Source organism: Anolis carolinensis, chromosome 2 (genome assembly GCF_035594765.1).
Source record: "Anolis carolinensis isolate JA03-04 chromosome 2, rAnoCar3.1.pri, whole genome shotgun sequence".
NCBI lineage: Eukaryota > Metazoa > Chordata > Lepidosauria > Squamata > Dactyloidae > Anolis > Anolis carolinensis.
Window position 1 is genome coordinate 336,119 of NC_085842.1, and position 21,228 is coordinate 357,346.

The 21,228-nt window shown below is 44.3% G+C and overlaps 3 protein-coding genes across 5 annotated transcripts in view; 1 reads left to right on the plus strand and 2 right to left on the minus strand.

Moving 5' to 3' along the window:
* Positions 1-21,228, minus strand: part of LOC134296836 (zinc finger protein 43-like) — a 149,409-nt gene that overhangs the window by 69,492 nt on the left and 58,689 nt on the right. Inside the window, exon 3 of one of the 3 annotated variants that reach the window (XM_062972735.1) lies at positions 17,797-21,144. The exons of the other annotated variants lie outside the window; for them this stretch is intronic. Coding sequence (XP_062828805.1) covers positions 19,451-21,144 — 1,694 coding nt within the window. The 3' untranslated portion in view covers positions 17,797-19,450. Of the gene's footprint in view, positions 1-17,796; positions 21,145-21,228 lie in introns of those variants that run through there. 3 annotated transcript variants of the gene reach the window in all.
* LOC134296866 (zinc finger protein 24-like) overlaps positions 1-21,228 on the minus strand; it is a 115,775-nt gene that overhangs the window by 3,376 nt on the left and 91,171 nt on the right. The gene's annotated exons all lie outside the window — the stretch shown is intronic.
* On the plus strand, positions 7,465-12,250 carry LOC134296824 (zinc finger protein 239-like). Its single transcript, XM_062972681.1, has 2 exons — positions 7,465-7,495; positions 7,739-12,250. The coding sequence occupies exons 1-2, from the start codon at positions 7,465-7,467 to the stop codon at positions 8,785-8,787; spliced, it is 1,080 nt and encodes a 359-aa protein (XP_062828751.1). The 3' UTR covers positions 8,788-12,250.

The following is a 21,228-nucleotide window of genomic DNA, read 5'->3' on the forward strand; positions in this document are numbered from 1 at the left end:
AGCTGAGGTAAAGATTACCTTCAAAGCTGAGGTAAAGATTACCTTTCAAGATGAGGTAAAGATTACCTTTCAAGCTGAGGTAAAGATTACCTTTCAAGCTGAGGTAAAGATTATTTTGAAGGTAAAAACCCCGTCAGACCTACACTTCAGGTTCTCAAGCGACACTTTAGGAAGCCGGGAAACCTCGCCGAGCGGAGGCGGAGAGAGGAGGCTGCTTCCCCGACACGACCCGTCCACGCAGAGGCGCCTCCCGCTCCTTGGCCTGGCCCCCCCTTCTCCGCTTCAGCAGCCTGCCTGCGATGAGGAGCGGGCCAGGAGAGTCCGGCCCAGAGGCGGGAAGGCGCGGGCGAGTCTGCCTGGAGACGGGTGACGCGGCGAGACGAGGCCGATTCCCATTGGCCGATTCCTGGAGTGACCGTTAACGGCAGAAGGGCGGAGGGGGGGGCGGGGCGGGGGCGTTCCTGCCCGGAGACCGATGACGCCGCTCTGAGAGGAAGGCGGATTCTCATTGGCGGAGAAATGAAAGAAGGGGCGTGTCTGTCCGCCTGCCTCTCCGCTTGTCTCGGGCCCCGCCCCTCTGTGGGTCTCCTGCCCGCGGCCGCCATGTTTCTTGAGGGCGGAAGTGCAGCGAAAGGCGGGAAGACTGGGGGGGAGGGGCCGGGGGGCGCTCTTTCCTGTCAGAAGGAAGGAAGGAAAGAAGGAAGGAGGACAGAGAGAGAGAGAGAGAGAGAGAGAGAGAGGAGGAGGTGAGTGGGGGAGGGATGGGGGGCGCCCCCTCTGCCCTCAGGCCTCCCTCCCTCCTTCCCTCCCTCCCTTCCTTCCTCCCTTCCTTCCTTCCTTCCTTCTTCTCGGCCTTTGGGAGGGAGCGGCCTGTCTGTCTGTCTGTCCAGGGACTCTGCGGCCTGCTCTCTCCTCTGCGCATGCGTCCTCTCTCTCTCCCCCCCCCCCTCCAGAAGACTGTGACGCGCTCTTGGTGGGGCTGCCCCTGAAGAAGGCTGTTTTCATGTTTGTCTTGTTACGCATTTTCAATGGTATCCTGAGGCTTTCATGCCAAGCTGCTTTGAGTCCCTTTTGGGGAGATCAAGCGGGGTATAAATATCCCAACAAACAACCACGAGCAGTTTTGGTTCTTGGCCAATGGACAGAGCAGTTCAAGCCCAACCTTCACCCTCAGTCTTCAATTCAATGTGGCTTTGTTTTTATAGGCATTCAAGGCGTCAGATGGTGCCCTTGTTGTCAGCCGCCCTCAATGATGTAAATACATCTCTCCCTCAAACGGATATACAGCAGAGTCTCACTTATCCAACAGAAACGGGCCGGCAGAATGTTGGATAAGCGAATATGCTGGATATTAAGGAGGCACTAAGGAAAAGCCTATTAAACATCAAATGAGGTTATGATTTTATAAATTAAGCACCAAAACATCAGGTTAGACAACAAATTTGACAGAAAAAGTAGTTCAATACGCAGTAATGCTATGTAGTAATTACTGTATTTACGAATTTAGCACCAAAATATCACGATGTATTGAAAACATTGACGACAAAAATGCGTTGGATAATCCAGAATGTTGGATAATGATGTAAATTTAGAGCAACGGGAAGAGCCAGGGAGGCAGTTCCATCTTGTCTCCTGTGCCATAGCAACATGCTGTGCTAATTTTATATACATATATATATATATAATATACAATAATTTATAAATATACAATGTCCCCTGGGCAACGTCCTTGCAGACGGCCAATTCTCTCACTCCGGAAGCAACTCGGGTTGCTCCTGACACGAAAAAAAAGCGATAGATTCTCCTGAATTGACCGACTGGCCCCCTGTTTCAGTAGGGAAGGAGCAGACCTGATCGTTGGTCTAAAAAATGGAAAAGCAGTTGGATCGGATTTCATTATCCCGGAGATTCTGAAATCGGATCCTGAGTGGTGGACTCTCTTCTTGGTGGCAGTCTTCACCATCATTAACAACACGGGCATCCTACCAAACCACTGGCAATTTGCCATTATAGTTCCAATCTATAGAAAAGGTGACCCTCCCGATCCTTCCAATTACTGGCCAATTAGCCTTCTATCGGTAATTGGAAAGCTTTGTGCAAAATTCCTATTAATAAAGTTGCAGACCAGGCTGGACCAGAACAAAACCATCAGCCCTGAGCAAACTGGATTCCGTAAGGATAAATCCGCCTTGGATCACTGCTTCGTACTTTCTCAAATACTCCACGTGTTACTGCATTACTCCCAGTTTTTAATTTCTCTTATCTTGACATCCATTGCTTAAACTACTAAAAAGAATCCCCCCAAAAGTTGATCTGTCTTCTATATTATTGTCCATTATTTTGAAATCCAATAGTCCTGTCTTTCTTCTTCAATCATCATCTTGTATTTGATCTTGGTTCAATTGCTTGTCTTTTCCTTTCAGTATTTATACCCCACCCTTCTCGCCCCGAAGGGGACTCAGAGCGGCTTACAGAACACGCATACGGCAAACATTCAGTGCCTGATTCTACAATTAACAAGGACAGACAACGCAGACACAGGTAAAAACAACTTTTCCCATCTTATTTTCGGCATCTTGGAGGCTGTGCTCAACACTGGACATGGGGGGAGGGGGGGGCTGTCACTTCATCTTCCATGTTGAGGAGCTTCTTCCCGATCAGTGTCCTTAAGGGCATCTTTATTACCTCCCCACTGAAAGCAGTACCTATTTATCTACTCACATTTCTGCTTTCGTCCTGCTTGGTGGGCAGGTGAGCTGTGGCTATTTAAAATTGAAATAGACTGAACACATTCCAATTCCAATTAACACGTTAAAATATGACACGATGTAACAAGTGACACAAGGTAAATGACAATATAACAAAATTTGAAAAATGTTCTGCTCCTGGTTTGAAAGTATCGTTTCCTGTTTTATTGTGCATTCCTTACTTGGAAAGGAGTTGCTCTACTCTGGAAACTTGGTTTTGTGGCTGCCACAAAGGAGTGAGAATTGAATTGGTTGAGACCTGGTGATGAGGAATTTATTGAAAAACCAGAGCAAAATGTGCTACAGCAGGATGTCCCTCCCGCAGAAACCAAGTTTTTGGGTTTGAGAAACTTTTCCCATGTTTTTGTGATGGAATCCATTAGGAAATGGCATTTCTTTCGTTCTTCTTGATTGTTCCTGGCAACTTGCTCCTTTTTAAAGAAAACTGTGGTTTCGTTGTATTTATTACCAAATGAATTTTAGAAGATTATTAGTCAAATCTGTTTGTTAGTAAGTTAGTGTTATACGTATACGAATTAATAGATACCATTATCCTTCACCCCCCTTTCCCGCTACACAGCCTTTCTATGAACTAATGTCTCTTACATGAGGGGTTTGTCCATACTATTTAAAACAGATATAAAACAATCATCTGGTAAAGCACCACATTTTAAAATCTCATTCTTCTTGATCTCTTGTTCAGCCCATTTTGTCTTTTTTTATCTTCCGATCAGCGTTTTTAGTTCCAACTACTCATAGTTTTTTGGACTTCTCCTTTCTTTAATATCTGCTTTCACTACGTCCTGCTTTCACCATTCAAGAATATAATCTCGCTCATTCTTGTTTAAAGGCATTGTGGTCTCTTTCTTGGCCTTTGTTTCCTGTGCGGCATTCAGCATTTGCTTCAGAGGTCTGAACAACCTGTGTCTCCTTGTATATTCCAGCTCTTTTTGAAGAGATTTGGTTTGGCCTCTTCTTCTGGCCCCAGATCTCTTCTGTGGTATCTCCCAACTAAATTGGAGGCTTCTCTTGTTCCACCTATAATAATAATAATAATAAACAACTTTATTTTTATATCCCGCCCCATCTCCCCAAAGGGACCACAACAGGAACAAGCCCAAAACAACAACACAACATATTTGACAGAAACTTAAAACATTCCAACGATACACAAAATAAAATATGGACAATACATTAAAATCCAAGCAGATAAAATCAGAGTAATTAAAAGCAAACCAGCGGGGACAGGTTTCATAAAGTGCTGTTTAATGGAAATAAGTAACAGCGATAAAGTGCCATATGCTTTTAAAACATAAAGAAGTATTCTGATGACAGCTCTATTGGGCCTATTCATTCAAATGCGCTCTGGAACAACCATGTTTTCAATTCCCGGCGGAAAATGGGCAGGGAAGGCGGTAACCTGATCTCCTTAGGGAGAGAGTTCCAGAGCCGGGGGGGGGGGGGGGCACTGCCGAGAAGGCCCTCTCCCTCCCTCGTCCCCACCAGCCACATTTGAGACAAAGACTCCTCTCGCTCCCACCTTTGTCTCAAATGCGGCTGGTGGGGACGAGGGAGGGAGAGGGCCTTCTCGGCAGTGGCCCCCATCCCGGCTCTGGAACTCTCTCCCTAAGGAGATCAGGTTAGCTCCTTCCCTGCCCATTTTCCGCCGGGAATTAAAAACATGGATGTTCCAGAGCGCGTTTGAATGAACAGGCCCAATACAGCTGGCATTAGAATGCTTCTCTCTGTTTTAAGGGCATACGGCACTTTATCACTCATTTCCATGACACAGCACTTTATGAAACCTGTCCCCGCTGGTTTGTTTTTAATTCTATGATTTTATTGCTTGGATTTTAATGTATTTATTATTTATTTTGTGAATCGTTGGAATGTTTTTGGTCAAATGTCTTGTGTTGTTGTTTTCGGGCTTGTCCCTGTTGTAAGCCACCCCGGGTCCCTTTGGGGAGATGGGGCGGGATATAAAAATAAAGTTTATTATTATTATTTATATTATAACAGATTTCATATGCAATAGGGTAACAGTGTAAATCAATGTTTCTCAACCAGGGGGTCGGGACCCCTGGGTAGGTCACGAGGGGGATGTCAGAGGTGTTGTCAAAGACCATCAGAAACACATATTTCTGATGGTCTTAGGAACCCCTTTGGCAGTCCTTGTGAATGTGATCAACAAATTCTCTGGTTAATTTGGCTCGGAGCGGTTTACAGAAATAGATTAAAACAATACACTTAGGTTTAAATTAACAATAACAACAATAAAAACAACAATAAAAACAGACATAGCCCCGAGTTTTTCACCCATTGAATGCTTGTCGGAAGAGCAAGGCTACAATCGAGAAGGCTCTCTGCCTAGTAGAAGACAAATGATAAGTCCGTATGTTAGGGACTTCAAGCAAATTTTGGTCTTTGGACCGAAGTAATATCTGGGGTTGGTAGGGGGATAAGCGGGCCCTCAGGTACGCCGGCCCCAAACCATGTAAGGCCTTAAAGGTTAGTACCAGTATCTTGAAAGTAATCCGGTACTCAATCGGTAGCCAGTGCAGCTGTTGTAGAATTGGGGTGATACGCCACCTCGCCGGCACCCCGGTGAGAAGACGAGCTGCCGCATTTTGCACCAGCTTCAGTTTCCGGATCACTGACAGAGGAAGGCCAATGTAGAGGGCGTTACAGTAGCCGAGCCTCAAGGTGACCGTCGCCTGGATCACCGTAGCCAGGTCGTTCCTAGAAAGGTAGGGAGCCAGTCGCCTAGCCTGACGTAGATGGAAAAACGCAGATCTGCTCACAGCAGAGACCTGGGCCTCCATTGTGAGCAGAGGGTCCAATAAGACACCAAGACTTTTTACAGAAGATGACGGACGCAGTGTCTCGCCATCCAGGGTAGGCAGCTGCATCTCCCCCCCACCCGGACGGCCCAGCCAAAGGATCTCCATCTTCGCTGGATTCACCCTCAACCTGCTGGCACGCAACCATCCAGTAACGGCCTCAAGGCACTGATGGAAACTATCGGGTACGGAGTCCGGCCGGACCTCCATCCTCAGAATGAGCTGTGTGTCATGGTGGCACTCGAGCCCAAAGCTCCGCACCAGTCGGGCAAGCGGTCGCATATAGATGTTAAATAATAGAGGAGAGAGAATAGCTTCCTGTGGACCCCACAAGTTAGCGGAGACCTCTCGGAAACCATCCCTCCCCTCACCACCCGCTGTCCCTGATTCTGGAGGAAGGAGGACACCCATTTAAGGGGTATCCCCCTAACCCCCGTCATGGCTAGGCAGTGGGTCAATAGATTGTGATCGACCGTATCAAATGCTGCTGTGAGATCCAATAACACAAGCAGCGCTGATCCGCCTTGATCCCTTTGGCAGCGAAGCTGATCTGTGATGGCAACTAGCACAGTCTCCGTCCCGTGCCCCCTACGGAAGCCGGACTGGAAGGGAACAAGTCCGGCTGTGTCATTGAGGAACTGCTGCAACTGTTCCGCTGCTGCCCTCTCAACCACCTTGCCCAGAAACGGAAGATTCGAGACTGGGCGGTAGCTGGGGGGAACCGAACAATCCAAGTCTGGTTTCTTCAGCAGCGGAGATACCATCGCCTCTTTTAAACCCTCTGGAAAAACTCCTTGCTCAAGGGAGCTATTTATTATATTCAACAGAGGTTCACGTAATCCCTCCAGGCAAGATCTTACTAGCCAGGAGGGACACGGATCGAGGGAGCAGGTGGTCGGCCTAGTTGCAGTCATCTGGTGGCACAAGCTATACCTGGTACTACCCAGATGACGGTCAGAAGCATCATCTTTAGCACATAATTTTAGTTCGAGCCACAACATTGTCTCCTGTGCAAAAGCAAACTTTTGCCTTTATTTTTCCTTCATTTACAATGTAATGTCTTCCTGTCCTTGTTGCCTTTCTATGAATCCGCTGCAGTTTGCCAATGTCCTTTCTAAAATGGACTGAACTGAGCAGAACTGGGCAGGAATCATGATGTCTCCCACCCAAGGGTGCTGTTGGAGTGCAGAAGGATCTGGAGGGCAGCAGGATTCCCACTCACCCTGGGGGTCTATCCATCTGTCTCCTCTATACCGCCTTCTCTCATGTACTGCTGCTAGGCTGAGTGCCTTGGCTCTGGCTGAAGTTACATACCTTTGTGGTATAGGTTTTGTAAGAATGCAGTATGTCAAGGAACTTTGTGGCCTAATGTGCTCTCAGTGTCTCCAGGCGCCTTGCTTTAGAAACGTGGGGCAGGGATCACGCTGCAGGGAAAGAGAGGATCAGGAAAATATCTCTCCCCCAAGTTGGAGGAAGTATTTTTCTCCCAAGACTGATCACTTGGGATAGTCTGTCCATACAGATGGCCACTCAGGTTTTGAGTGGAGATGTGAAGAAGCGGGATCTAGGTAGGAAATGCTTTGCATCGTTAGCCCCTTTCCGTGTTGACCATATTATTAGAGGCCTTCCTTTACCAAGGTTGGATTAGACACAGGATCTTAGGCCGCTATCCCCTTTGCAGGGATTGTTCTTTGTTGGGCAAGTGTTAAAGTGCTTCTCAGGAGGCAACGGGCTCTTACCAGTTGGGCCAGTCTTTCTCCCCTCTTCCCCTGTGATTGCTACAGCACTAGGCTATTGTTCTTCATGTTCAATGAGATCTTTCTGTACTCTGCTCCTGATAAGATTTTCTTCTCATTCGTCTCCCAGGTAACCTCTAAATGAACCTTATGAAGAAAACATTGCCCTTTCGTCTGAAAGGAAAGTACGCAGGATTAACAAGAACAAGAAATAAATTGGAGAAATTATTTTTCAAGCTACATACCTTTGAATGTAAGGAAAGGGAGGATTGTGCTGTAAAAAGAGGGGTTGGTAAAGAGAAAATAAGGCTACAGCAATACAGAGACTGGGAAGAGGAAATGTCCTATTCAGGAATCCATATCTGTGAACTTCAGGCATAATATTAGAATAATAAATATTAAAAAATGTAAAATTCATTGTCAAAATCACACACAGGGGAGAAACAACATAATTGTAAGGACTGTGGGAAATGTTTCATTGAGAGAAGTTCTCTTGCTAAACATCAACGAACTCACACAGGAGAGAAGCCATATAAATGTGTGGAATGTGGAAAGAGCTTCAGTCAGAGTGGACATCTACACACCCATCAGAGGACCCACACAAGGGAGAAGCCACATACATGCATGGAATGTGGAAAGAGCTTCAGTAAGAGTGGAAATCTACGCACCCATCAAAGGACTCACACAGGGGAGAAGCCATATAAATGCATGGAATGTGGAAAGAGCTTCAGTCGGAGTGACTATCTACGTTCCCATCAAAGGATTCACACAGGAGAGAAGCCACATACATGCAGGGAATGTGGAAAGAGATTCAGTGAGAGTGGACATCTGCGTATCCATCAAAGGACTCACACAGGGGAGAAGCCACATACATGCATGGAATGTGGAAAGAGCTTCAGTGAGAGTGGAAATCTACGCACCCATCAAAGGACTCACACAGGGGAGAAGCCACATACATGCATGGAATGTGGAAAGAGATTCAGTAAGAGTGGACATCTGCGTATCCATCAAAGGATACACACAGGAGAGAAGCCACATAAATGCATGGAATGTGGAAAGAGCTTCAGTCAGAGTGGAGATCTACGCACCCATCAAAGGATCCACACAGGGGAGAAGCCACATAAATGCGTGGAATGTGGAAAGAGCTTCATTCAGAGTGGAGATCTACGCACCCATCAAAGGATCCACACAGGGGAGAAGCCACATAAATGCGTGGAATGTGGAAAGAGCTTCATTCAGAGTGGAGATCTACGCACCCATCAAAGGACTCACACAGGGGAGAAGCCACATACATGCATGGAATGTGGAAACAGCTTCAGTCAGAGTGGACATCTGCGTATCCATCAAAAGACTCACACAAGGGAGAAGCCACATAAATGCATGGAATGTGGAAAGAACTATAGTAACAGTTCGAATCTTCATACCCATCAAAAGATTCACACAGGAGAGAAGCCACATAAATAGGACAAGTGCCAAGAAGCAGAATGGTTGTCCAAAGAACTTCTAACGACTATGACACAAAAGAGACATGAACAGGAAGTGGAAGGGGAAGAAATCACAAAATCATATAACCATAGAGTTGGAAGAGACCTCATGGGACATCTAGTCCAACCCCCTGCCAAGAAGCAGGAAATTCCATTCAAAGCACCCCGGACAGATGGCCATCCAGCCTCTGCTTAAAAGCCTCCAAAGAAGGTTCCACAGCTGAACTGCTCTCACAGTGAGGAAGTTCTTCCTTATGTTCAGGTGGAATCCCCTTTCCTGTAGTTTGAAGCCATTATTCTGCATCCTAGTTTGCAGAGCAGCAGACAACAAGTTTGCTCCCTCCTCCTTATGGGATTTTGGCCTGCATAAATAGGGGCAGAGTGTCTAGATCCAGGGAAGTCATGCTCCCCCTCTATTCTGCCTTGGTCAGACCACTTTACCTGGAATCACACTGTGTCTAGTTCTGGGCACTGCAATTGAAAGGAGACGTTGAAAAGCTGGAAGGTGTCCAGAGGATGGCGACTAAAATGATCAAGGGTCTGGAGAACAAGCCCCATGGGGAGCAGCTTAAAGACCTGGGCATGTTTAGCCTGCAGAAGAGAAGGCTGAGAGAAGAATGAATAAATGCATGTACAAGTATATATGAAAATATCAATCTGGGTTTGTAAAAGGAAGACAAATGTCACGTTTGATAGGAAGAGTATTAAACAAAATATGTGTGTCTCAAGAGAGGAAGTTAAAAGTGGGGATACTAGCATTAGATATATTTAATGCCTTGATTGTGTAGCATGGCAGATAATAAGTGAGATTATGAATTAATTTGGAATGGGAAGTAGAATAAAAGGATGATTAGAACCATTTTATTTGCTATGGTGATAGAATTATGTGCAAACGCCATCCAAAAAGGTAAGAATGTAGAAGGTGTAGGAATAAAGGAAAAGCAGAAGGTGAGCTTATTTGCTGATGACACATTGTTATTGATTAAATATCTGGGTAGGTCAAATGGATAGGAGAGGGGATCATTGAAAGATATTTGGGAAAACAGTGGGTTTATATTATACAAAGAAAGAAGAAAAAGACTTTATAGAACAGAGCTATACGGGAATTAGAATCAAGAACAAATTAAAATACCTGGGTGTAAGTATAACAAAGGACTTAAAAGAAATAGAAGAGGCAAATGTAGTAGCATTGAGGAAAATAGTTCGAAAAAATTAATACACATCTATCTTGGTTTGGAAAGACAGCAATACTAAAAATGAAAATGCTTCTGAGGATAAACTTTATACTTACATATACCTTATATTTATAATGCCATTTCAGATTACAGAAGAAGAGTTGAATACATTATTTCTTTGCAACATTTCTACCCCACCTTTCTCCACCCCAAAGGAGACTCATTTGGACAAATGATAAATACTGTAATGGCAGTCAAAGAAATTGACTAAACAAATTACAGAACAGATCTCAAAAAGAAGAAGGATTGGCGCTTCCTCATATCAAAAAATATTATAAAGCAAACAGACTGAGATTGGTTATACAAGGAATGATGAAAAGGAGGATGTAGAATAGTTAATAATGGATTCAGGAAAAGCGGAAGAAGAAATTCGGAATATGTTTTAAAATAGTTTATGAGAAAAAAAATAAGGTAAACTGGGAACCCAATGTTGAGTAATGCATTAGAAATATGGAACAAATACAGGAGAAAGTTAATAACAGATGGCTCAATAATAACCCCAATTATAATGGAAAAGACATTTCCAAAAAATAAAAAATATATATGATGGATAAAAAAATTAAGGGGAAAAACTTAGATTAAATAGGGGATTGGCCAAAGGTTGGAATGAAGAAAGAAAAGATTAGGAACATAAAAATTTGAAAGGAATATCCAGTAAAATTTCTAAAATATTAATTGAAAAAAACAAAGCAAAAGTAAAGAATAACACCTTCAAGAAGATTTGGAAAGAAGATATAGGAATGAAAATCAATGAAACAGAGGGGTTACAATTATGGGGACAAAGACACTTGAAAAATATATCCATATGTGTTAAAGCAAATTATTATTTAGTTGATATGGAAATGGTACCTCACACCCATAAGAATAGGAAATATAAATAAAAACTACTCAAACAATTGCTGGAGAGGATGCCAAGAATCGGGAACATACATACATATGTGGTGGCAGTGTCAATATAGAAATAATTTCTGGGGAAAAGTATTAAGAGAGATAGAAGACACAATGAACATTCAAATAGAAAGAAGTCTTAGCATGGCTTTATTCTCATTATATAATAATAAACAGTTGGAAAAAGAGGACAAAGATGCGATAACAAACGCATTAACAATTGCAAGACAGCTTATAGCAAGGAAGTGGAAAAAGGAAATAAATATAGAGATAGAAGAATGGTATAAGGAAGTATGGAAACTGGGAAGAAATGATAGGTTGACGTGGAGAGGGATTTAGAAACAAAGCGGTTGTGATGATGTCTGGAGAAAATGTATTGGAAGAGGATTCGAAAAGAAAGACGGAATTACCTCCTCAAGAGAGAATGAAAAGGAATTTTGGACAGATGATAAAAAAAGTGACTTGGGGGAAGGTAAGAAATCTGTATAAGCGTGAAAATAACAGTAGATGCCAAATGTTAATGTATTGTAGATTGTACTGAATATTATGTGGCTGCTGTAAAAGGATGTACGATTTTTTTTAAAATAAATAAATAAATGTATTTGTAATTTGTATAAATATGCATTTGTTTTTCTTTCTTGTATTTGAATATAAATTATTTTTAAAAACAGATTATGATGTAGCAGCTATAAAAGCCAATGTGATTCCAGGCTGTCCCGATAGGAGGATTCTGTCTATATCCAAGGAAGTCACGGCCTCCTTTCTTCCGCTTTGGTCAGACTCACCTGGAATGACCCTGTCTCCAGGTCTCGGTCCCACAATTCAAGACGGATATTGACAGGTCAGAATATCTCCAGAGACGGGATGTAGAGAAGGGCGGAGAGAGACAGCTGGGTGTGTTTAACTTGGAGGAAAGAAGGAAGGGCTTCTCCCTCGGCAGGAAGGAAATGTTGGATCCCAAAAGGGTTGGCCGTGGTCAGGATGAGAGGTGGACGGAGAGGAAAGGCATGTCCATGAGACCCCGTGTTGCCTCCTCCTGGAATGGACTCCTAGGACCCTAGAGCCGGAAGAGACCCCCAAGGGCCACCCCGTCCTGCCCCTGCCATGCAGGAAGGCACAATCAAAGCACTCCCGATAGAGAGCCTCTGCAGAGAAGCCTCCAGAGAAGGACACTCCACCACACTCTGAGGCAGCCTAGGCCACTCTCCAACAGCCCTTACTCGTTCTTATTGTGTATCTTTGTATATTAAGAGAAGACCTGTAAATAGTTATAAGTAGTGAATAAATCAAGAATAAAACCTCCAAGGACTTTGGATGAAAGTCAGAACTCAAGAGTGTTTATTCAAAGAGACGAACTAGTTTACAAGGCAAGAGGCTGTGAAACTGTGACCAGGACTCTGCAGTGTTTTGGGGGTTGGAATCCACTCCTTGCCTATGAGACAGTCTGTCCCATTGTATAGCTGGAGGAGGCCGTGAGAGGACTGAATTCACCTGCCTGTCTAGCAGGGGTGTTGTGTGTGTGTTTTACTCTGCTTCTCCTTTCCTTCCATCACTCATTAACACTGACTAGTTGTGCAGGCCTCACCTACACAACAGAAAGCATTTCCTGAAGGTCAGAGCTGTTCAGTAGTGGAGTCTGCTCCTATCGGGAGTCCATAAGAGTCTCCTTTGGAGGTTTTTAAGCTGAGATGGTATGACCATCTGTTGGGGGTGCTTTGGTGGTTTATTCCTGCATGGTCTGAAGATGATTAGCCCCTCAGCACACAACCCAAACTGACTGGGAGGAGGAGGAGGAGATGTGTGTTCTTTCGCCATGAAACCACTGATCCCGTGGGTCGTGGAGTCCAGCCCCATTCTCTCCAAGCAGCGTCACCAGCCAGACCATCCTCCGCAGGTCGCTCTCCAGCCCCTTTTTGGGGTCATCCAGAGAGAGGAACCCGCACTTCTCTAGGCCTTTGCCTTCTTACCCAAATCAGAGATTCACAGAATAGTATATTTGGAAGAGACCACAAGGGCCATCTAGTCCAACCCCCTTCTGCCAGGCAGGAAAAGCAGAATCCCTTGCCAGAATCCCCGCAGGGTTCAGTACTGTCTCCCACGCTGTGTAACATCAACATGAAGCCGTTGGGAGAGATCATCTGAAGTTTTGGAGTTCAATGTCATCTGTACGCAGAGGTCTTCCTTGTCAGTCGCAAGGCCAAACAGGGCACAGGGTCACAGCCTGTGTTGGATGGGTTACCTGTCCAAACGTCTCTCCCCTTATGAACCATCTCGGAGTCTAAGACCGTCTGGAGAGGCCCTGCTCTCAATCCCGCCCTCTTCGCTGGCATGATTGGCAGGGATGAGAGACAGGGCCTTCCTTCTCGGTAGTGGAAAGGATGGGAAGAGAAGAGAAAAAGGAAGGAAGGGCAAGAGAAAAGAAGACAAAGGAAGGGAAGGGAAGGAAGGAAGGGGAAGAGAAAATATGGCAAAGGAAAATATGGGAAGAGAAGAGAAAAAGGAAGGAAGGGCAAGAGAAAAGAAGGCAAAGGAAGGGAAGGAAGGAAGAGGAAGAGAAAATATGGCAAAGGAAAATATGGGAAGAGAAGAGAAAAAGGAAGGAAGGGCAAGAGAAAAGAAGACAAGGGAAGGGAAGGAAGGAAGGAAGGGGAAGAGAAAATATGGCAAAGGAAAATATGGGAAGAGAAGAGAAAAAGGAAGGAAGGGCAAGAGAAAAGAAGACAAGGGAAGGGAAGGAAGGAAGGAAGGGGAAGAGAAAATATGGCAAAGGAAAATATGGGAAGAGAAGAGAAGAAGGAAGGGCAAGAGAAAAGAAGACAAAGGAAGGGAAGGAAGGAAGGGGAAGAGAAAATAAGGCAAAGGAAAAGATGGGAAGAGAAGAGAAGAAGGAAGGGCAAGAGAAAAGAAGACAAAGGAAGGGAAGGAAGGAAGGGGAAGAGAAAATAAGGCAAAGGAAAATATGGGAAGAGAAGAGAAGAAGGAAGGGCAAGAGAAAAGAAGACAAAGGAAGGGAAGGAAGGAAGGGGAAGAGAAAATAAGGCAAAGGAAAAGATGGGAAGAGAAGAGAAGAAGGAAGGGCAAGAGAAAAGAAGACAAAGGAAGGGAAGGAAGGAAGGGGAAGAGAAAATAAGGCAAAGGAAAATATGGGAAGAGAAGAGAAAAAGGAAGGAAGGACAAGAGAAAAGAAGACAAAGGAAGGGAAGGAAGGGGAAGAGAAAATAAGGCAAAGGAAGGGAAGGAAAGAAGGGGAAGAGAAAATAAGGCAAAGGAAAAGATGGGAAGAGAAGAGAAAAAGGAAGGAAGGGCAAGAGAAAAGAAGACAAAGGAAGGGAAGGAAGGAAGGGGAAGAGAAAATAAGGCAAAGGAAAAGATGGGAAGAGAAGAGAAAAAGGAAGGAAGGGCAAGAGAAAAGAAGACAAAGGAAGGGAAGGGAAGGAAGGAAGGGGAAGAGAAAAGAAGACAAAGGAAGGGAAGGAAGGAAGGGGAAGAGAAAATAAGGCAAAGGAAAAGATGGGAAGAGAAGAGAAAAAGGAAGGAAGGACAAGAGAAAAGAAGACAAGGGAAGGGAAGGAAGGAAGGGGAAGAGAAAATAAGGCAAAGGAAAAGATGGGAAGAGAAGAGAAAAAGGAAGGAAGGACAAGAGAAAAGAAGACAAAGGAAGGGAAGGGAAGGAAGGAAGGGGAAGAGAAAAGAAGACAAAGGAAGGGAAGGAAGGAAGGGGAAGAGAAAATAAGGCAAAGGAAAAGATGGGAAGAGAAGAGAAAAAGGAAGGAAGGACAAGAGAAAAGAAGACAAAGGAAGGGAAGGAAGGAAGGGGAAGAGAAAATAAGGCAAAGGAAAAGATGGGAAGAGAAGAGAAAAAGGAAGGAAGGACAAGAGAAAAGACGACAAGGGAAGGGAAGGAAGGAAGGGGAAGAGAAAATAAGGCAAAGGGAAATATGGGAAGAGAAGAGAAAAAGGAAGGAAGGACAAGAGAAAAGAAGAGAAAGGAAGGGAAGGAAGGAAGGAAGGGGAAGAGAAAATAAGGCAAAGGAAAATATGGGAAGAGAAGAGAAAAAGGAAGGAAGGACAAGACAAAAGAAGACAAAGGAAGAGAAGGGAAGGAAGGAAGGGGAAGAGAAAATGAGGCAAATGAAAATATGGGAAGAGAAGAGAAAAAGGAAGGAAGGACAAGACAAAAGAAGACAAAGGAAGAGAAGGGAAGGAAGGAAGGGGAAGAGAAAATGAGGCAAATGAAAATATGGGAAGAGAAGAGAAAAAGGAAGGAAGGACAAGACAAAAGAAGACAAAGGAAGAGAAGGGAAAGAAGGAAGGGGAAGAGAAAAGACAAAAGGAAGGGAAGGGAAGGAAAGGAAGGAAGGGCAAGAGAAAATAAGGCAAAGGAAAATATGGGAAGAGAAGAGAAAAAGGAAGGAAGGGCAAGAGAAAAGAAGACAAAGGAAGAGAAGGGAAGGAAGGAAGAGGAAGAGAAAATAAGGCAAAGGAAAATATGGGAAGAGAAGAGAAAAAGCAAGGAAGGGCAAGAGAAAAGAAGGCAAAGGAATATATGGGAAGAGAAGAGAAAAAGGAAGGAAGGGCAAGAGAAAAGAAGACAAAGGAAGAGAAGGAAGGAAGGGGAAGAGAAAATAAGGCAAAGGGAAATATGGGAAGAGAAGAGAAAAAGGAAGGAAGGGCAAGAGAAAAGAAGACAAAGGAAGGGAAGGGAAGGAAGGAAGGGGAAGAGAAAAGGCAAAGAGAAATATGGGAAGAGAAGAGAAAAAGGAAGGAAGGGCAAGAGAAAAGAAGGCAAAGGAAGGGAAGGGAAGGAAGGAAGGGGAAGAGAAAAGAAGGCAAAGGAAGGGAAGGGAAGGAAGGAAGGGGAAGAGAAAAGAAGGCAAAGAGAAATATGGGAAGAGAAGAGAAAAAGGAAGGAAGGGCAAGAGAAAAGAAGGCAAAGGAAGAGAAGGGAAGGAAGGAAGGGGAAGAGAAAATAAGGCAAAGGAAAAGATGGGAAGAGAAGAGAAAAAGGAAGGAAGGGCAAGAGAAAAGAAGACAAAGGAAGGGAAGGAAGGAAGGGGAAGAGAAAATAAGGCAAAGGAAAATATGGGAAGAGAAGAGAAAAAGGAAGGAAGGGCAAGAGAAAAGAAGACAAAGGAAGGGAAGGGAAGGAAGGAAGGGGAAGAGAAAATAAGGCAAAGGAAAATATGGGAAGAGAAGAGAAAAAGGAAGGAAGGGCAAGAGAAAAGAAGACAAAGGAAGGGAAGGAAGGAAGGGGAAGAGAAAATAAGGCAAAGGAAAATATGGGAAGAGAAGAGAAAAAGGAAGGAAGGGCAAGAGAAAAGAAGACAAAGGAAGGGAAGGGAAGGAAGGAAGGGGAAGAGAAAAGAAGACAAAGGAAGGGAAGGAAGGAAGGGGAAGAGAAAATAAGGCAAAGGAAAAGATGGGAAGAGAAGAGAAAAAGGAAGGAAGGACAAGAGAAAAGAAGACAAAGGAAGGGAAGGAAGGAAGGGGAAGAGAAAATAAGGCAAAGGAAAAGATGGGAAGAGAAGAGAAAAAGGAAGGAAGGACAAGAGAAAAGAAGACAAGGGAAGGGAAGGAAGGAAGGGGAAGAGAAAATAAGGCAAAGGGAAATATGGGAAGAGAAGAGAAAAAGGAAGGAAGGACAAGAGAAAAGAAGAGAAAGGAAGGGAAGGAAGGAAGGGGAAGAGAAAATAAGGCAAAGGAAAATATGGGAAGAGAAGAGAAAAAGGAAGGAAGGACAAGACAAAAGAAGACAAAGGAAGAGAAGGGAAGGAAGGAAGGGGAAGAGAAAATGAGGCAAATGAAAATATGGGAAGAGAAGAGAAAAAGGAAGGAAGGACAAGACAAAAGAAGACAAAGGAAGAGAAGGGAAGGAAGGAAGGGGAAGAGAAAATGAGGCAAATGAAAATATGGGAAGAGAAGAGAAAAAGGAAGGAAGGACAAGACAAAAGAAGACAAAGGAAGAGAAGGGAAAGAAGGAAGGGGAAGAGAAAAGACAAAAGGAAGGGAAGGGAAGGAAGGAAGGGCAAGAGAAAATAAGGCAAAGGAAAATATGGGAAGAGAAGAGAAAAAGGAAGGGAGGACAAGAGAAAAGAAGACAAAGGAAGGGAAGGGAAGGAAGGAAGGGGAAGAGAAAATAAGGCAAAGGAAAATATGGGAAGAGAAGAGAAAAAGGAAGGAAGGGCAAGAGAAAAGAAGACAAAGGAAGAGAAGGGAAGGAAGGAAGGGGAAGAGAAAATAAGGCAAAGGAAAATATGGGAAGAGAAGAGAAAAAGCAAGGAAGGGCAAGAGAAAAGAAGGCAAAGGAATATATGGGAAGAGAAGAGAAAAAGGAAGGAAGGGCAAGAGAAAAGAAGACAAAGGAAGAGAAGGGAAGGAAGGAAGGGGAAGAGAAAATAAGGCAAAGGAAAATATGGGAAGAGAAGAGAAAAAGCAAGGAAGGGCAAGAGAAAAGAAGGCAAAGGAAGGGAAGGGAAGGAAGGAAGGGGAAGAGAAAAGAAGGCAAAGAGAAATATGGGAAGAGAAGAGAAAAAGGAAGGGAGGACAAGAGAAAAGAAGAGAAAGGAAGGGAAGGAAGGAAGGAAGGGGAAGAGAAAATAAGGCAAAGGAAAATATGGGAAGAGAAGAGAAAAAGGAAGGGAGGACAAGAGAAAAGAAGGCAGAGGAAGGGAAGGGAAGGAAGGAAGGGGAAGAGAAAATAAGGCAAAGGAAAATATGGGAAGAGAAGAGAAAAAGGAAGGAAGGGCAAGAGAAAAGAAGGGAAGGGAAGGGAAGGAAGGAAGGAAGGGCAAGGGAAAGAGGGCAAAGGGATGGAAGGGAAGAGAAAAGGGGAAGTAAAGAATGGCAAGAGAAAATAATAATGATGATGACGATGATGATGAATCTTTATTTATATCCTGCTTTTCTCCCTCACTGGACCCAAAGCGGCTTACAACATATTAAACTCACATAAACAACAATCAGAGTACATCAATAATATAACCATAATAGGATAAACAGATTAAGGAAAAACAATTACAGTATGCATTCAAGTTCTTGAGGCATCAAATGAGACATATATTGTACTCTACTCCAGTCCATAACATATGATGGGCAAAGGAAAGGAAGGGAAGAGAAAGAAAAAGCAAGGAAAGAAGGCAAGAGAAAAGAAGGCAAAGGAAGGGAAGGGAAGAGAAAGAAAAAGGAAGGAAGACAAGAGAAAAGGCAAAGGGAAGGAAGGGAAGAGAAAAGGAAGGAAGGGCAAGAGAAAAGTAGACAAAGGAAGGGAAGGAAGGGAAGAGAAAAGGAAGGGCAAGAGAAAAGAAGGAAAAGGAAATGAAGTGAAGGGAAGAAAAAAGGAAAGAAGGGCAAGAGAAAAGGCAAAGGGGAGAAAAGGGAGGGAAGAGAAAAAGGATGGAAGAGGAAGAGAAAAGGCAGCAAAGGGCAGGATGGGAAGGGAAGAGAAAAAGGAAGGAATGAAGGGCAAGAGAAAAGAAGGCAAAGGAAGGGACAAGAAGACAAGGATAGAAGGAAAGAAGGAAGAAAAGGGAAGGAAGGGCAAGAGAAAAGAAAGCAAAGGAAGGGAAGTTTAGAAGGCAGACCGTATTTTAGTTCTTGCGAACCACTGGTAGTCCGTGGACCACTGGTTGAGAGCCACTGTCTTAAAGGGAAGGGGCCCACTCTGGATCCCTCCCATAACGGCCATTTACAATATTCAAGCTGACCAGTCCTGACTAAAGAGGAAAACAGAGGATGTGTCTGTAGGGGCACAACGTTCACAAACTGGACATTTAAACCAAGGTGGAAATGGAGCTGGAAACTAAGACCAGAAGAACAAGTGATGGAATCACTTATGGTTTATTTCTTTTCAGACGAGGTGACAAGACTTAACTTAATATTTAACTCTCTGAATGTCAGGATGCAAAAAGATCAGCATTCTCCAAGCTGTTCTCTTCACACCTGACTACAACAAATCGGATAAATTTGGCTGGGAAGGCTGGTTTATGACAGGGTCTGGTCTTCAAACGTGGGAAAGGACAAAAGGAAAGGGAGGTGTGAATGGAGAAGAAGAGACGTGAAGGGAGGAGGGAAGCAACCACCCAATATACTGAGGGGAAAGAGCGGAAGACGGGCAGTAGAAGCTTTGCGGCCATTTTGGCAAGGCGGATTCAATAAAGTTTTCCATAGCTACAAGCTGTGTGAGCCTATCTTTGTCTCCTACACCTTCCAGGAACTGACACTGAAGCAGTGGTCCTCAACCTGTGGGTCCCCGGGTGTTTTGGCCTACAACTCCCAGAAATCCCAGCCAGTTTACCAGCTGTTAGGCTTTATGGAAGTTGAAGGCCAAAACATCTGTGGACCCACAGGTTGAGAACCACTGCTCTGAAGGATTGTCACACAGAGCTTTCTTTCTGCTGCTCCAGAGAACAGACCTCCAACTTACAGGTTCAAATGACAAGAACGGGGACTTCACCAAATCTGACGCAGAACTTCTCAAAGGGTCCTGTTTGAAATCAGACATTTACCCACAATGGCTGTTTTTTAGCCAGTATGTATTCTCTGGTGCCGGTCAAGGGATGAACTCTGAGTAAAACATTTTCCACATTCATGGCATTTATATGGCTTCTCTCCTGTGTGGCTTCTTTTGTGTTTCACCAAGTCTGAACTGGCAGTAAAACATTTCCCACACTCCTGGCATTGGTATGGCTTCTCTCCTGTGTGGAGTCTTTTGTGTTTCACCAAGTCTGAACTGGCAGTAAAACATTTCCCACACTCCTGGCATTGGTATGGCTTCTCTCCTGTGTGGCTTCTTTTGTGTTTCACCAAGTCTGAACTGGCAGTAAAACATTTCCCACACTCCTGGCATTGGTATGGCTTCTCTCCTGTGTGGAGTCTTTTGTGGTTCATCAAGTCTGAACTGGCAGTAAAACATTTCCCACACTCCTGGCATTGGTATGGCTTCTCTCCTGTGTGGCTTCTTTTGTGTTTCACCAAGTCTGAACTGGCAGTAAAACATTTCCCACACTCCTGGCATTGGTATGGCTTCTCTCCTGTGTGGAGTCTTTTGTGTTTCACCAAGTCTGAACTGTCAGCAAAACATTTTCCACACTCCTGGCATTTGTATGGCTTCTCTCCTGTGTGGAGTCTTTTGTGTTTCACCAAGTCTGAACTGTCAGCAAAACATTTCCCACACTCCTGGCATTGGTATGGCTTCTCTCCTGTGTGGAGTCTTTTGTGTTTCACCAAGTTTGAACTGTCAGCAAAACATTTTCCACACTCCTGGCATTTGTATGGCTTCTCTCCTGTGTGGAGTCTTTTATGGTTCATCAAGTTTGAACTGTCAGCAAAACATTTCCCACACTCCTGGCATTGGTATGGCTTCTCTCCTGTGTGGAGTCTTTTGTGTTTCACCAAGTCTGAACTGGCAGTAAAACATTTCCCACACTCCTGGCATTTGTATGGCTTCTCTCCTGTGTGGAGTCTTTTGTGGCTCGCCAAGTTTGAGCTGAAAGCAAAACATTTCCCACACTCTTGGCACTGGTATGGCTTCTCTCCTGTGTGGAGTCTTTTGTGCCTCACCAAGGCTGAACTGAAAGCAAAACAATTCCCACACTCCTGGCATTTGTATGGCTTCTCCCTGGTGTGGACTCTTTTGTGCCTCACCAAGGCTGAACTGAAAGCAAAACATTTCCCACACTCCTGGCATTTGTATGGCTTCTCCCTGGTGTGGACTCTTTTGTGCCTCACCAAGGCTGAACTGAAAGCAAAACATTTCCCACACTCCTGGCATTTGTATGGCTTCTCCCTGGTGTGGACTCTTTTGTGCCTCAACAAGGCTGAACTTTCAGCAAAACATTTCCCACACTCCTGACATTGGTGTGGCTTCTCTCCTGTGTGGAGTCTTTTGAGCCTCACCAAGGCTGAACTGGAAGCAAAACACTTCCCACACTCTTGGCATCTGTATTGTTCCTGACCTGTGTGAAATTTCTTGTGTTTCACCACACATTTTGCAGATACTTTCCCTTTAAGATGGCTTTTCCCAACATCGAGTGTCTTGTGAAGCACAAGTGCCATATTTTGGGTAAAACACTGCCCACATACATTGCATTTGTCGGGCCTTTCTCTGGCAGAACTTCCATCTTCTCTGTGGGCTTGCTGGTCTCGACGAAAGGCCCAGTTGTGTCCCAAATGCTTCCTGTACTTGGTGCATACATGGCTCTTCTCCCCGTTATCTACTGTGAAGAAGAACATAAACAATCATTCCTCAGTGTGAGTGATAAGGAAGTGGGATAAGAAGTGGACTGAAATGATCCTTAAAA